Source organism: Lichenostomus cassidix, chromosome 7, assembly GCF_008360975.1.
Source record: "Lichenostomus cassidix isolate B80296 chromosome 7, HeHo_3.0, whole genome shotgun sequence".
Classification (NCBI taxonomy): domain Eukaryota; kingdom Metazoa; phylum Chordata; class Aves; order Passeriformes; family Meliphagidae; genus Lichenostomus; species Lichenostomus cassidix.
The window spans coordinates 10,878,392-10,893,726 of NC_139488.1; the positions used below are offsets into that span (position 1 = coordinate 10,878,392).

Sequence of the window (15,335 nt, forward strand, 5' to 3'; positions counted from 1 at the left end):
TTGTGGCATATTACTGGATTTCTTTATTGCTTAGTCCAAACTAGTCAATTTTTTTCTTTTTCTCATCTTCCCTCCATAGACTAGTTACAGTAGATTTCCACTGGCTTTCCCTAGCAGGGAAGGGAGGGCCTTTGTGGTCTGGAAAGGCACTCTGATAACCATTTAGTATGTATGCACATTTCTTGTAGGGTCTGGTTATCATTTCTGAAACTGGGAGGGGCAGTAGCACAGAAAGTTCTTCCTCACTGTAGTAAATAAAGAGTTACAATTATAGCAACATCAGTGTGAGCAAACTTGCTGCTCTGGGGCAGAAGCTTTATGAAAGCTTTTGCCTAAAAGTTCATAAAGCTCATATTTAATTGTTGTCAGTACTGGTAGTGTTTTTTCAGCTCTTCATGTTTCAGACATCTGACAGAGATGGGAGCCTGGATTATTGCTGCTGTTCGTACTTTCTTCATGTGTCTTAAACACTACATTAAAAGAACTTTCTTTGAAATCCCTTTTACCGTGGTTGCAAATACAGCTCTCAAACTTCATTTTAAAGGAATGTGCCAAAGTAATAATTTTTCTGAAACGAATTGCCTACTGCTTTCAGATTACTTTGTTGGTGCCAGACTCTGGTCAATTAAATTAATACTATGCAACCGATAGCAGCCAAACAAACTACTTACCAAGAAATTTTGTCCTAAAAATTTGGTGCCTCACAAAGGACCAGATACATTCCCTGCCCTTGCTAGACTCCCACTTTGGATAAAATATGCCATAAGCCAGAAAATTCTGCATTTTCATAATACTAAAAGCATTTTTGCCGCTTATTCTGCAAGAAGCAAACATTTGTGGTATTAATCAGACTTCTTAGAGTGTCATTTTCTGAAATGATATGTGCACAAATGAAGATGCATAGACTTAATTGTGTATGCATGGGGGAGTGTTTTCTAGGGGGTAGCAAATACAAGAAGAGTACCCATGCTGTTAGTGATCTTTTTCTGGGTCATTGTGATTGAATCCTGCTTTTTTCTCTTTGAAACAGTTAAGACTTAGTTGTACATATAAAGGGCATAAAGTATCTCAAATTTTTTCTTTGCTTTTGCAAGTGGCACGTGAGAAATTACCATAGCTTTACAATTTTTTTTAGCTTATACATATCTCCCCTGTTTCAAAAACAAGGCAGGGAAGAGCTTTCAGAAAAAAAAGGCAGAAAAGAAAGGAAAAAGAGAGAAAGAAAAACCTGCAACTTTAATATTCAAGTTTCCCTTACACAGAAAAATAATGTCATGGCAAATTTTTTAATAAAGAGAAGGAAAGAATTTCTTCTTCACTTTCAGTGGCACTCGTATTCTTTTCCTTGCAGTCAGTATAATAATTACTTTCTTAGGGTCAAAAGTCACCTGTGTTCATATTGTTACATTTGTGCTGAAGTGATCAGGATCCTTCCAGGACCAGCAGCTGTGCCCTTGTGGTTTCTGAGCAAGTCATACAGACTCTTCTAAAGCACTGTGAAATGCTGAAGTATGTCCAAAGTGCACCTGTTCCATATTGCTCTCTCTTGTGTGGTAATAATCTCCTTTGTATTGTCCTTGTCTGGCTTGTTTATTTTGGTTCCTTCCCTGTCAAATGGATGTTACTGTAGTGATTTCACCATCTCCTTCAGAGGGCTCACCGCTTAGAAGGATCATAGGTGTTTGTTGAGAAGTCCCTAATACTTTCCTCCCCATGAGAAACATGAGGTTGAAGCTTTGCCTATACCAACTCCCAGTCTGTGAGGTTAGGACTTTCAGAGCCATAAAATCCTGGCAGCCTGGAAGGGGCTTCAGGAGCAAGAAGGGAGGATGCAGCATTTCTCCATGGAGAATTAGGAGGGGAAACTATTGTCTTCAGTTCAGGCCTGCTTATTTCTTGCCATTATTCTTTCATTATCTTTGTTTTTCTTAGACATCTTTAGTTGTTGTTACCCTTTCTGTGCATGGCCTTGTAAGGAAGCAGTGTGAATGCACTGAAAGAATATTTAGTGCTGCCTTACCATGCTATTGCTTTTGCAGGGACCTGGGTAAAATCAGATCCTGATCTCTTCCCTACTTATTTTTCATGTAGGAAGATTTTTAATGAATCTTTCAAACTTCCTGTTTATATCTCAAGGGAGGTATGGCTTTTTTCTTCTTTCAGCCGAAGAAGCAGTTTGCTTCATTTGAAAGGTATTGAGCTGCTGCAAAACGGTAAACCACTCTTTTTGAAGATGGCAGCTCACCAGATTTCAAAGCTAGTTAATCTGGGCTGTTGCCATTAGAGGCAGGTGTGGTCATACTAGACTGTTAATACTGCAGATGTCACACGACAGACTGGTGCTGAAGTTCCAAGCCACCATATATTGAACCATGTAACAGTTTACTTACAGCTACTATTATTCAGACTTTGGACTTCTCTTGCAAGTATTTGACAGAGGCTTTGTCCCTAGATTTTGTTATACTTGCGTCTTAGCTGGTGCAAGTCTTCAGAGACCTGCTGCAGAATTTCTCCATCTGTTTTTAATTGTTTTGATTGTCTTCAGTCATTCATCAAAGTGAGTACAAAGATGAGGAAAATGGGTTAACACAACAAATCATTTTCTGTGCTTGTTTCCTTAAATGCACAGTGGCAGTAATAGCTGGCCTTGCCTGTCAGTTTTCATAGTCATTCTTTGGCTGCTTGTTCCTCTGGTATAATGCTGATATCTTGAATCCCTTTGGAGTCTTGGAAAGAGGAAACCAGGTTGTCTTGTGTCAGCCAAACAGGCTCAGGCATTGTTATCTTATCCCTCTGAAGCTGTTGAACCCAGGAGCCTAATCTTTGACATAGTTTCATTTCCTGCTTGGTTCCTCTTAGCAGCAGCTTTTGATAGAAATCTATAGTCAGGCAAGGTAAGTGTTTCAGGTAGGAATGTTTAATCAGTGCTTTTAAAACGTTGATAAAATTAGGACCATTTTTTTGTTTGCTATATATATGTGTCAACATTAAAGTCTCATACTTTCCATAGCAGACTTCCTCTCTAGTTCTGATCTCAAATATGTGGGCAAATATTAAAATTGGTAGCGTGCTTTTTATGTTATGAAGTATTTTTCATACTGGCATGAAAGAGTTGATTTATTAATGAGTTTTTCCTTTAGATACTGTTGAAATATAGAAGTGTTCCAGTTAGTGTTTAATAACCAAAACAATTCCATTTGTTGTCATAGCTCTCTGAGGTTCTGTAGAAAGTGCCAGTGAGAACACCCTATACACCATGAGTGTAGGCATAGGCATAAAGTCATTCTGATTTAGCAGTAAGGCTTCATACCTTTCTTAATCTTTTAACTCCCTTTTTTTCTTCCTTAATGCTTTCTTGCAGACAGAGAACAAGAACGCCAGAGAGTATCTGTGGAATTAAACCCAAAGACTGTAAATGGAGTAGAACAGCATGAGCCCCTTCAGTCATCAGTTCAACTCCAGTGTAACCTAGGCAAGCCAAAGTCAAAATCTTCCTCAGTTAAATCACCCAATGCATCACCCCAGCTTGAAACAAAGGCAGATGATTCAGTCAAAAAAAGAGGTAAATTGGATCTCTGGTTGCTGTGTTCTGAGGTTATGAGATAGCTGAGGCCTCTAGGAAAAAATCTGAATTCACATAAATGAAAAAGAGATGTGTTGGAAAGTAAGAGTAGAATTTTAATAAAATGAGTAAAACAATTTATGGTCTATTTAACATTATATTAAGTGAAATTTAAAGTAAATAATTTGAATTAATAATGCCTTTCTAATATTTATTTGATTTGGTGGATGAATTTGAGCAATCATGTTCAGAAACTGAAGACCACTAGAGAGGGACTATGGAAAAATTGGATTTATGGGAATAACCACAGTAGAATAACCACTTCATTCTAATCCGGGCAAATAACATATTGAACTATCCCTGGTCCCTCATTCAGAAAAATTAAAACCAGCTTTCTGACTTTTGTGCAACTTTTGTTTTCTATTTTAGGGCCAAACATTGAAAAATCAGTAAAAGATTTGCAGCGTTGCACTGTTTCTCTAACCAGATATCGTGTGATGATCAAAGAGGAAGTGGATAATTCAGTGAAGAAGATCAAAGCTGCTTTTGCTGAATTACACAGCTGGTAGGTAAATCAGCTTCAGAGATCCATCAGCCTCACCTAGAAAAGGGACTAATTAAGCCATGGCCATTAGTGGGGAGGGGTCACTTACACCCTCTTTGTTGGCAGCATTTGGTTTCATAAAAAAACCCCCATAGTGCCATTAAGTAATGACACTTCTCATCAACCAGGAAGTAATATATGTGTATATTGTATACATACACAAAGTTCTTTGAAAAAACCTCAGGTTTTTTACTCCTAAATGATCCATCTTGACCTAATTCTTTTGTATCAGATTCCGTGGCAGCATATATGAGCAAATGAAAGCTGTTCTAAATATCCTGTCTGTGATTTTCCTCTTCTACTTTCTTTAAATCTCTTCTTTCTATACTGCATCTTTGATCTTATCTTCTTTGGCAGACAGTTCTTTACTCTCTCTTCATGTCCCATCATCGTTGCTTCTTACCCTACCATTGTTCTCTTAACTTTCCTTCCTACTTTCTTCTCAGTTTCCCATCCATCATTTAATTTCCAATTCACATCTCCAGTTCATTCTCTTTCCTCATTCTTTTATGTCTTTAATCTATTTTTTCCATTATAATTTTGATTACTCCTGATCTTCAGCATATATACCTATGCCCTTTGAAAAGTTATAGCAGAAGTAATTGCTGTAGTAGCAAGTTGCATGTTTGGTATATTCTTGTAATAATGCATTTTCTGCTTACAGTTTCACACAGGCTTGGCTAAGCATAGATGTCATGTAAAACCTATGCATTAGACAGTGTTGAAGTCAATAGAAGAAATTGTGTTAAAATGTACAACACTGGGTTACAAATCACAGAAGAGTGACAAAACTTTCCCCTTTAATTCCTCCACAGTACTTGTCATTATTTTTATGAGCGTATCTTATAAAAGAGCTGTAGTATTGGCAGAAGTTCGTTAACTTTGGACTTCAGTAGTGTATTCATTGTCTTCAAAGATGCATCTAAAGTAACTTTAGGACCACTGGGGCTCCACTTCTGTATGTGTAGACAATCCAAGTGCTACTGAGCTGATTTTGGGGAAGATTGTTTCACTGAGCCCCCAGCATACTTTACTGTACAGCAGGAAGAGCTATGTTTCTGTCTCTGTACTCCAGCAAATATGAGCTGTGATTGCCAGTTGTACTAAACTGCATAATGTTGTCAGTATTGTTCTGGAGCCATTAAAATGATTTTTGCTTGTGAACTTAAACGTAGTAATAAGATTGTTGGGATAGAAAAATTGAGCAAAGTTCATCAACTCTGTGCATCTTTTTTTGGTAGTTCTCAGAGGGGACCTTTTCTCTGAGAAAACTGTAGTTGGATTTCATTTGCTGTGTAGTTCACACTGACTTTATTTTTGATAGCAGTGTTAAAAATACATTACATCACATGTTTCATCTTGGCTGTAGGCAGTCACAGGCAATTCAGTCTTTAAGTAATTGTCACTCTGGTCATGGAACAGATTTAGAATTCTGTCATGATCTAAAAGTGCAGGGAGGTAGTAAGTTCAGAACTGAAATTCTTCATTTTCCATGTATTCATATTTTAGCTTGAGAAACAGTAAAATGTATTGCCTAATACTAAAATACCAATAGTCTGTAAATGCAAGTACTTAAAATGATTAAAATAGCCTGGAAAACTTTTCAATAGGCTTCATTTCATTTTGCCTCCTACCAGCTTCAGTGCCTAAATTACTGAAGTGGAGTCTGCTGGAAGCTCTAGAATGTAACAGATCTGTGGTCTGAATATTTGTGCCTCAGCATAACGTTGCAACGAGGACACTACAATGTCAGGAGATGTTTATGGAAATATCAGTGCTGGCTATGTAGCTTTTGGCAGCTCATAAGTCTAACATTTAGGTTTTTCTTCAAATGAATGAAGGGGATTTTTTGTTTAAACAGTAAACTGCGTGACTTAACACCTTCTTTGCTAAAATTAAAGAGAATTTTGTAATATTTCATATGATCTTGTGGCCTAAAGTTTGAGAAAGATGGGCACAGCTGTTTTAATGCCTTGTTTCCAAAAACTCCGTGACAACTGCTATAGATTTACTGGATTTGTGTAGAAATCACCCGAAGCAGTGATACATACAGCTGCAGACCTCATACAGGGATCAGATCATATTCCTGAGCTGCACAGTTCAGTGTGAGTTACTTACACACAAATTTCCTTGCTCCAGAATTGAACAAAACATCACTAGTGCTAGCAGGAGAATAAGGTATTAAGTGAACATATTTATCACCCTCCTTGGGCATGGAAGTTTCACTGTGACACAGTCAACTTGTCTATCAAGGAAAAATTAGGAATTCAGTTAAACTGTTGCTCCCAGAATCCTATGGAGTGACCAAAGCAAGGGCGTGATGTCAGGTCTCCATTGTGATAGTGATTGCAAAGCTTTTTGCACGTTCTTCTCCCAGTTGCTGCTGGTTGAGATGGACAGCAAGTGCTGTCTGTGTTCAGAACTGCCAGGAATACTGGAATGGGCTCAATGCTGTAACCACTTCCTGTTACACACAGCTGTCACCACCTAAGGGGTTTTAGTGAAGCTAAATGAAGTCAGAAGCTTTTATCTTGCATTGGAGCTGAATGCTGGAACACATACTAATTTGTTGTCTCTTTGGGGTTTATTTTTCTTCCTTTGGTAATAGGATAAAAGACCACTTTTGTGTCCTTTTTTGCATTTACTATCAAGGTCAGAATCAAAACCGCATTACAAGAGTCAGTAATATTTTTGACTTTCTGATAATCTGTTTTGGTTTTTAAAATCTTTTCATGATTTTACCAATCACAGAAAGAATGACAAATGTGCATATAATATCATGTATATTCCTCCTACCTCCAGATAGTAAATGAAACCATTATTATGGAGTTAAATGAGTAGCACATGTGGCCTAAGATGTCCTGAAAGCTTCAGCAGAGAGATTCACAAGAACTTTTGCTTTTAGCAGCAGAAACTCTTGAGTGATAGCTGCCAGTGAAAATCCATGTTTCTCTCTGGCTCAGTATTTCATAGCTTAACCTAACCAGTGAAGGAAAGTATGTTCAGTATGAAGGAAAGAACATGTTCAGTCGGTACTATGCTGCTATTTAAAAAGTCACCTATCTGGCAAAACATTGCATACCCTCCCACAATCTAAAAAGCAGTGCTAGGGAACAGGTGTGCTGTGAACCCCTGTAATAGCTTGGAGGAAAAATGCAATCCTTACTTCACTTTTGACTTTTTAGTAAAATGGGGCAGATAATGGCACCAGAAAGATGTTTCTTTAAAAACATTGTGTTGGGCTCACTTCTCTTTCTTAAAGAGCCTCACTCAAGTTTCTGCTAACTGGATTAATTCTCTGTGTGCTCAGAATAAGTGATAACAGCTTGCATTTATTCAGTTCTTTTCATGCCAGAAGACACTAGAGCATTTTACAAGCCATGGGCTGGACCAGGTAAGGCACTTTGCCCCACAGGAAATCTTTTGCAGTCTCATATGGGTTGTGCTCCTGCTCTGATCCAGCACTCTGGTTGCCCCTGTTTTGCCTGGCTTTCTATGACACTGCTTTCCCAAGGTTATGAGAGCACTAGGCAGAGAAAGCTGAAAAGCAGTGTTTCTCAGGCTCACATGTGCCTGAAAGTTCAGAGCACTATCTTCCTGATAGTACTCCTTGATCTAGTATTTGTCCTCATTGCATTCAGATTTGGTGTATGGTTTTCAGGCATACCTTTGTGTGAGTGAGAACATAACGTGCTACCCTTACTATTTGGATATAAAATACATCAGAGCATAGCCATGTCTTCACAGTAGTGTAGAGCACAGAAAAGAAGACTACCAAATAGTTCTTAAGTTGCAGGGGAAGGTCAGAAAAGCTAAGTGAACTCTCCTCTCACCAGAGCGCACTTGAGACATTTGTTGCCAGCGTAAAACCTACATGCATTAACTGTGTTCTCACTTTTCCACCAAGAGACTGAATTAACTATCCGGGGGATAAAAGGAGAGCCCCAGGAAGTCTGAGTGAAATGTGTAGAGCACAAAAGGAGCCACAGTTCCCATAACACTCTTGCCAGAAAATAATTTTCACATATTGGGCATTCATACAGTCAATATGGAAAACTAAAAGGAAACATCTGCTACTTGCCCATATGGTCTGCTTCCAGCCACAAATAGTCTGTAGAAAATAGTAAGAACCAGGTTTAATTACACTGCATGCAGACCTTAACCACATAAATACAAGCCTGTCTACTCTTTTCTAACACAATTGGTATGTCCAATGCTTTGTAAAGAGCATGAAAATCAATGCAACTGAATTTTTGGGGTGAAGAAAAAGCAGTTGAAAGCTTTACCCTAGGCTACATAAAAAATTGATTCTGACATAATGCAGGGAAGATGGAGTTTGGCAATAGTGACAATTTAAATATATATTAAAATAGATTCAGGGTAACAATTTGAAAGCATGTGCTGTATGTTTGGAGGAAATTAAGCACTTTTTATATTGTTTTTTAAGTTAAAGCAGAGGAGTGGTTGAATGGGGGAAGAAGTAATCTAAAATAACGTAATTGTCTCTACTTACATAGTTGTGTCTGTACTGACTCAGTATGGGGTGGTGAGCAGTGCTGCCAGTGCTCACAGTTGCAGAACAGTGAGAACACAGTGGCCCCTTTCTGGGACCCCTACTTGGCAAACTGTAAAGAAGATGGTTTTCTGTCTCCCGTAGCCCAGAATCAGTGGCACCAGATGTGAGCTGCCTGTTTGTGATATGGCAGTTTAGAGATGGGCAGGTAGTTGGAAAGGCCAGGACTAGTATTGCTTTACACTGAGCAGAGTTCTTGGGCTATTTTTCTCTCCATTTCCAGGCAGGTCTTACGAGGTTTCTGTCTGTCTGAAAGCTGACCTTTGGTCATCCTTATACCTCCAAAGTACAGGTTTTCAAATCCTCCTCAGTTTGTTGTGATGTTTGTTTGCCCATCAGTCACACAATCCAGTCCTTAACCTTGTCAGCAGAGAAAAGATAAAAACAGTCTTCTTGCATTCAGGTTTCCTTAGCCCCGCTGGGTTTTCAGGCATTTTCCAAGAGCAGTGCTTTGACCAAGGCCCCTGGGCCCTGCCCCTGCTGCCAGGGGGTCTGAGAGAACTGGATTCAACAGCTCTGCCTCAGGCTGGGTACTTGCCTGGAGAGCTGCAGCGCTGGGAGAGGGGCTTATGCTGGCACTCCTCTCACGACCTCCAGCAGTCTGGGATCACCCTTGCTGTGCTTTAGTGGAGAGAACAGGCAGAATTCATGAAACCGGGGGGAGTTAGCTTTCAGTGAGATGCATAAGTCCCCCTTCTGACCCCTTTGTCTTTTACAATTAGTTGCTTCATGCCAATATTTTTTAAACAGGTTTGTGTAGATAGATTGAAGAGGTGAGATTTGACAGTGGATTGCATTGTTTTTTAGATGCTGTCCATATGTTATGGCCTTGTGTCTCCCCTCTTCCCTCCTGGTCATTCATAGGTGTGTCTGTCATCCTCAGTAAACACAGAGCACACAGGTTTTGAGGCCATGCAGGTAGACTGTTGCTTTTGTGCATATCATTGTGGATGAAAAGTGAGTATCTCCTTTCTGATCTCACTGTTGTCAGACTAATGAGAAATCTAGCTTACTAAACACAAAAAGGGGGAATCATTATCGTGAAAAATTTCATCTGACGTTACACCAAAAAGCCAGACTCTTCTCCTTTCTTTGAGGCCACTTTCCAATGTACTTTTGGGAAAGTTGTCTCTTTTCTGTAGCAGGAGCTCAACAGCCATCTTCTTGCTGAAGTGTGTTTAGGCTAAAATATATAAACCAGTAAAGTATTCAGATACCTCCCTAGTCAAATCAGAACTGACATTGAAATAGGAAAGAAATACTTTACAAGTTAGTGTAAAAATGTTAACAAGCCATGGTGCAACTCATGCTCACCATTGTTAAACCTGCCAAATTGTGAGGTGATGCCTTCATTTCTAAATAGCTAAAATTTAGAAATTTTCTTTCAGGAAAAGATTTTCTATGTCAGTTTTTAGTTTAAATGTGTTTTTCTGACGAGGCAGTAAATTTCTAATTGTTTGTAAAGAGATCTTAAAAGAAAAATGCAAATAGACCTTTAATTATGGTGTTTTTACCAGATCACACTGTGCTAGCTGGCTGCTAAAGAGAACAGTGTTAGTGAATGTAGATAAAAAATTACACAAAAAAAAAACTTGAATAACTAAAAGCCTTTGGGCATCTTCAGTTCAGGATTGTACTCTGCAGAGGGAAGGATTTCAGTGAAATTGATTTATCCTGTCTTTTTTTATCTTTTAATTGTCAGACTGTACTAGTGATCAGAATGAAAAGTCATGTAATCTGGTTTGCTGTGTAAATATTGTGCATATGCTGATATGGTGATCAAATAACCTTCAAGCATCATGAACATTTAAATAATATGAGCTAATACTGGAAGACTATCATCTACTGAAACATTGCAAAATATGTAATGTAACAGCTTTTCCTACAAGATATTTCCTACAACATATATTTCCTATTAATATGAAGAAAACTTGAAGTATCATTTCTCCAATTACAAAATAGCATGGCTAGTCAGTAATCCTGTAATGCTTGTAATCACCTAATAATGGTGGTTGGGCTTTATATTTACATTTTCATCACATCATTCTAGCTCCTGGGGCCACAAGTTTGACAGGGACAGTTCTGGGTTTTGGATTGAGGTGCAGGATTCTTTTGTGGAATACACAGTTGGATTAGAGGTTCTTATCAGTTTCTTTTTGCACTCCCTGTGGGTCAAATATGTTCATGCTAGAAGGGAAATACGTGCAAGAAAAAAAGCAATACTTAAAGACCATTTCGGAGCTAATCAGGACCATCTCATGAAATTTGCATGTAACCTCAGCTCAAATACAGCAGAGGCAGTAACAGTACTAACAGCCCTCAAACGTGCTTGAGCTTGTCAGCAGTTCGTCAGTCAGGACAACTTTTGGGAGCTACTGGGGTCTGTTTCAAAGTGTTGACAGAGAAACATCACTGGAGTATGTTGTATTTCTGTTGATGCCTACTCCTACTGTTTATGTCAGACTCCAACAGTGTCCCGCTGCTCTAACTCCCTCCCTTATGAAAAAAGGGCTCCAGTTGTACCTCAGTGTTCAGCAGCTCTCCTGCTGAACCAGCCCCCAGAGGATGCCCATGAAAAAATAGCTCTTTCCCCCTTCCAGATGAAGAGCCCTTCTGCAGCTATTCAGGATGCCACAGCTGACACTGTCTTCCTCAGTCTCCAGAAAAACAGTCATTTTCAAACTGTGCACAAAGCTGGTTCAGGGGAGAGTAAAGCTTATTAAATGGCCCAAGGAGAAAATTGGCATTTTGAGGGGTTTAACAGGGTTATGAAAGGACACATTCACATCACACTTAACAGTAACCTCTTTGCCATGCAGCTGGGGCTTACCTTTGTGAGCTGTGTCAGCATGTTTGCCTCCATGTCAGCTTGGTCTTTTTATTTCCCCATCTCTTCAGGCTCAATAGGTTTGTCATAATGCCTAGAAGAGGCAGAAGAAAAGAGAAGATTCTGGTCATCTGGATTCCTTGTGATTCTCATCAGTAAAGCTATAAATCAGCCAGCCTGGCAATCTGAAGCAGCTTTTCTCAAGAGGCACTAATAACTTTAATCATTTTAGTGGGATTTTGAGGTATTGCAGCTGACTAGAAATATCTTTTCTTTTTCACTGTGCAAATACTAGATTTCATGCAGTAAACTAGAGGAAGATTAATTTGTTTCTACTAATGTCAGTACAAATTCAGAATTTGTTCTGAGTATGAAACTGTGAAATGAGGCAGCTGTCAGCATAATTTTCCCCCATCATTGCTCTGCCAGCAGCTCATTGTAGTTTGGCATTTGCAGCTCTTTTGCCATTGTACATTAGTGTGAATTCTGCCAGCCTGTGTCAGGCCAAGAACAAGGCATGAGTACTGTTCATTTGACCAGGAATAGGACACTTATGTTTTTGCCTTTAGAATCACTTCAGCAAAATGATTCCTAGAGAGCTGCTCTCTCTCCTGCTGCATCTCATATCTCTACAGCATGAGCATTGGCTGCGTCTCATTTGCATGCCGTCTGTGTTAAGCCACTACTTTGCCATGTCCCTTCAACAAAATTGTCTCCTTCCTGAGCCCCACTTCTAAATTTCATCTGGATATTAAGCTCAAACAGTGCTAAATCCTGTGCTGCAGTCTGCAGATTGTCACCTGTGGTGAACAGTGGTGCGGTGCTGATAGCTCAAGTTTGGTACCCCGGTCCTGATCCTGAAAAAGTGAGGAGTAAGAAAAGGAAGAATCAGTCCTTTCAGGAGATAGGTGTGGTGAAGGGAGACAGAAAAGAAAGAGATAATAATGTTATTCTGGTTTTTTGTATGTCATCAGTCATGGAGATAAGACTCACTTGATTCAGATCTGTCTTGAGTCTGGTCAGTGGAGAATTGAGTTCCCAATGTTTGGTCTACTATAGCAGGGGAATCTATGAACTGATGATTAGGGCATGGATTCAGGTACATTCAAAGAAAGAAATGGTTCTGAGTTATGTGTTTGTCACAAGAGTCTCAGATGGTATGTAGGAATATAGTCAAGTGTTGATACTAATATTCAAGGTAAGGAGAAGACATGCCTTCAGCAACGCCTTTCAGATTTTTAGTGCTCAGAGTAATCAGAAAAAATTGACAAGATTATGAACTCTCCAGAACATCAGCTAAAGTAGCATGTTCATGATTTTAAGCCTGGTTCCAAACATGTATAGGAAACCCAAGAGAAACAATATAACTAGAGAGGAAGGAATTAGCAGAATGTTTTCCCTTGGGTGTCTTTAGATCTGGCATGCATTCTGTTCCTTGCTCTGCTAGAGCTCAAATCTGGTCATACCTGAGTGTGCAGAAAGTTCCTGTAGCACTCGGTATCCAGTTCTCCACAGCACACCAATGGCTGCAGGCTGTGCACTGGAGTGTACCAGCTTGATACAACATTTTAGTGTCAAATGGACACTAAGAAGCATGAAAAGAAAATGCTTTCCCAGGCGCTATTGCTGCGCTGAGCTTTGAGCAGTTCTCAACAACGCTTTTGCTGGGGTCTGATCATGATCACCAGATTGAGGCTGAGTAGGGCATTTTTCCAGAAAATACATTAAAAATTGTTAAACTCTTAAGCTGAGGAGCTGTTCAGTTTAAATGACTGTCAAACCTTTGTGTGGAAACGGTGGGATCCTAGCAAGAATAAGGGACAAGATCTGATCCACTGGTTTTTCCACACTGTTCTTGTCCTTTGTCCTTCTATATATTAGCATTTAGATTTCTCTTGGTCTTTTGTCTTTTTTTTTTTTTTCCCCTGGCCAGGTTTTTCTTTCCAGTTTTCTGTCTGTTGTTTTCATTTGTTTATAACTTTGACAAGTTCTTGGAGGAAGTGTTGCTCAGTTTTGCATTTGCTGGTGCTGATTGGCCTAAGACATTTCTGAAGAAACATGAACTTTTCCCATATGTGACATATAGGCAGTTTATTGTTTCCAAGCTGAGACGTGTGGTTGTATGCTTACAGAGGAAAATTAGTATGTTCCTTTCCTTTAGCCAAGAGAGAGAGTGCATGTTCTCTGTTGATATAAATTAGTACAGCTGCATTGCCTTCAGGGAAGGGAAACCTTGTGAAGGTCTGTCTGTCAAAGAAACTAACTAGTCTTTGCACGGACAAAGGCACCAAACAATTTTTATCTTGTACTATCCTTTCATTTTTCCGGTGTGTTCTCGTAGCTAGCAGGGAAGTATTCAGGCAGTTCTTCTCCATCAAATTCATCAGTCCTGTCCTCTACCCCTACAACATCCAAACACTTTCCTGAAATGTTCGTCAAAGACCAAAATGAAACATTAGTGGAAAACTGTCTAGTAACAGATAAGATTTGACTATAAAATATGATAAATATAGAACTGCTATGGCCTTGTTTTCATTCTGGTATTAAAAGTGGTTTTATTTGGCATCAAAATAAAAAATTAGGGGTCAACCAGTTTAGTAAGGATCTATTGTTTTAGACTGCAGAGAGGCTGGTCCTGGAATGAACTGCACTAAAACACACTTCTGATGAGCTCTGCTGTTGTGACCTTGTTGCTTGAATATGTTTTCCAGGCAAAAGTTTATTTTTGTATAACTTGTGTAGTGCACTAGGGAGGCACTTTGATAAGAGAGACAGAAAAAGCAAAAATCTGCAGGTTTTTTAATTTAAGAGAAAACACTAAAGATTATTATATTCTCATAGGTAAGAACTTACAAGACTCATTTCAGCCACCTATTGTGAAAGTCAAGGAAGTTTATTAAATCATGTAGTTAAAAAAGCTAATTGAAAATAGATTAATACTGAGAAGCTATAACTATTTAAATTAGCAAGCTGGAACTACCTGCTTATTTGGAGTTCAAGCTTAATGCTTATGCCTGGAGAATATTGAGTGCCAACTGGAACAAGCGTGTCCTTCCATTGTCAGAGCCTGCCTCTTAACTGATTTGCTCTACCGTAAAAAACCCCTGCTGTTTTATTTCCTCTGGTGTGTAGGTCACATTAAATTGATCTGGCAGGCCAAAACAATGTTTTTAGTCTTGTTTCTATGCATGAAACAAAAAAATGTGTTACACTGCAGTTGTGTTGTCTTGCTGCAACCTTTGCCATCAGCCAACCTGGTTCTGTCCCTCTTGCTGTATACTAGGAGGCAGTGTAAGGGTCTGCTCTACAGGGAGCATGGTAGACTGGGAAAAACCAAGGGCAGAAGATTGCAGAGCTTCTGTTGCAAACCTCCTGTATGAGGTTGGTTGGAAGATTTCAAGGAAGGATGAAAGGCACTTGAACATGTTCTAGCTGGTAAACGTTTGGTTGTCAGCTGTGTGTTTGCCATGTGTTCCCCACACTGCCTGCTCACCAGTCTTTCCCTGTTTTAGTTAAGGACCTGTCAGTACATCTCTCCTTAAGTCTTCTGTCTCTGTTTACACTGAACTGTGAAGGATCTTCCCTTTCTTGCTAAGGATGTTCTAGGCAAATGTTTTGGGTTTAGGTTTTTTATAATGTCTTCCTTCAGTAGAAGCCTGTTCACATGTAACTCAGTGTCTTCACTGGGTACAAAAGCTAATGTTTAAGATTGATTTTACTAAAAGGGTTGAGAGCTTCACTCTTGCCTTGTGTGTGTGCCTAGATGTAC

The 15,335-nt window shown here is 39.2% G+C and overlaps 1 protein-coding gene across 7 annotated transcripts in view; it reads left to right on the forward strand.

Moving 5' to 3' along the window:
• Window positions 1-15,335, forward strand: part of SPATS2L (spermatogenesis associated serine rich 2 like) — a 143,821-nt gene that overhangs the window by 117,307 nt on the left and 11,179 nt on the right. For all 7 annotated transcript variants that reach the window (XM_085066119.1, XM_085066120.1, XM_085066122.1 and 4 more), the window contains 2 exons: window positions 3,362-3,562; window positions 3,992-4,127. In XM_085066119.1, coding sequence (XP_084922245.1) covers window positions 3,362-3,562; window positions 3,992-4,127 — 337 coding nt within the window. The remainder of the gene's footprint in view (window positions 1-3,361; window positions 3,563-3,991; window positions 4,128-15,335) is intronic.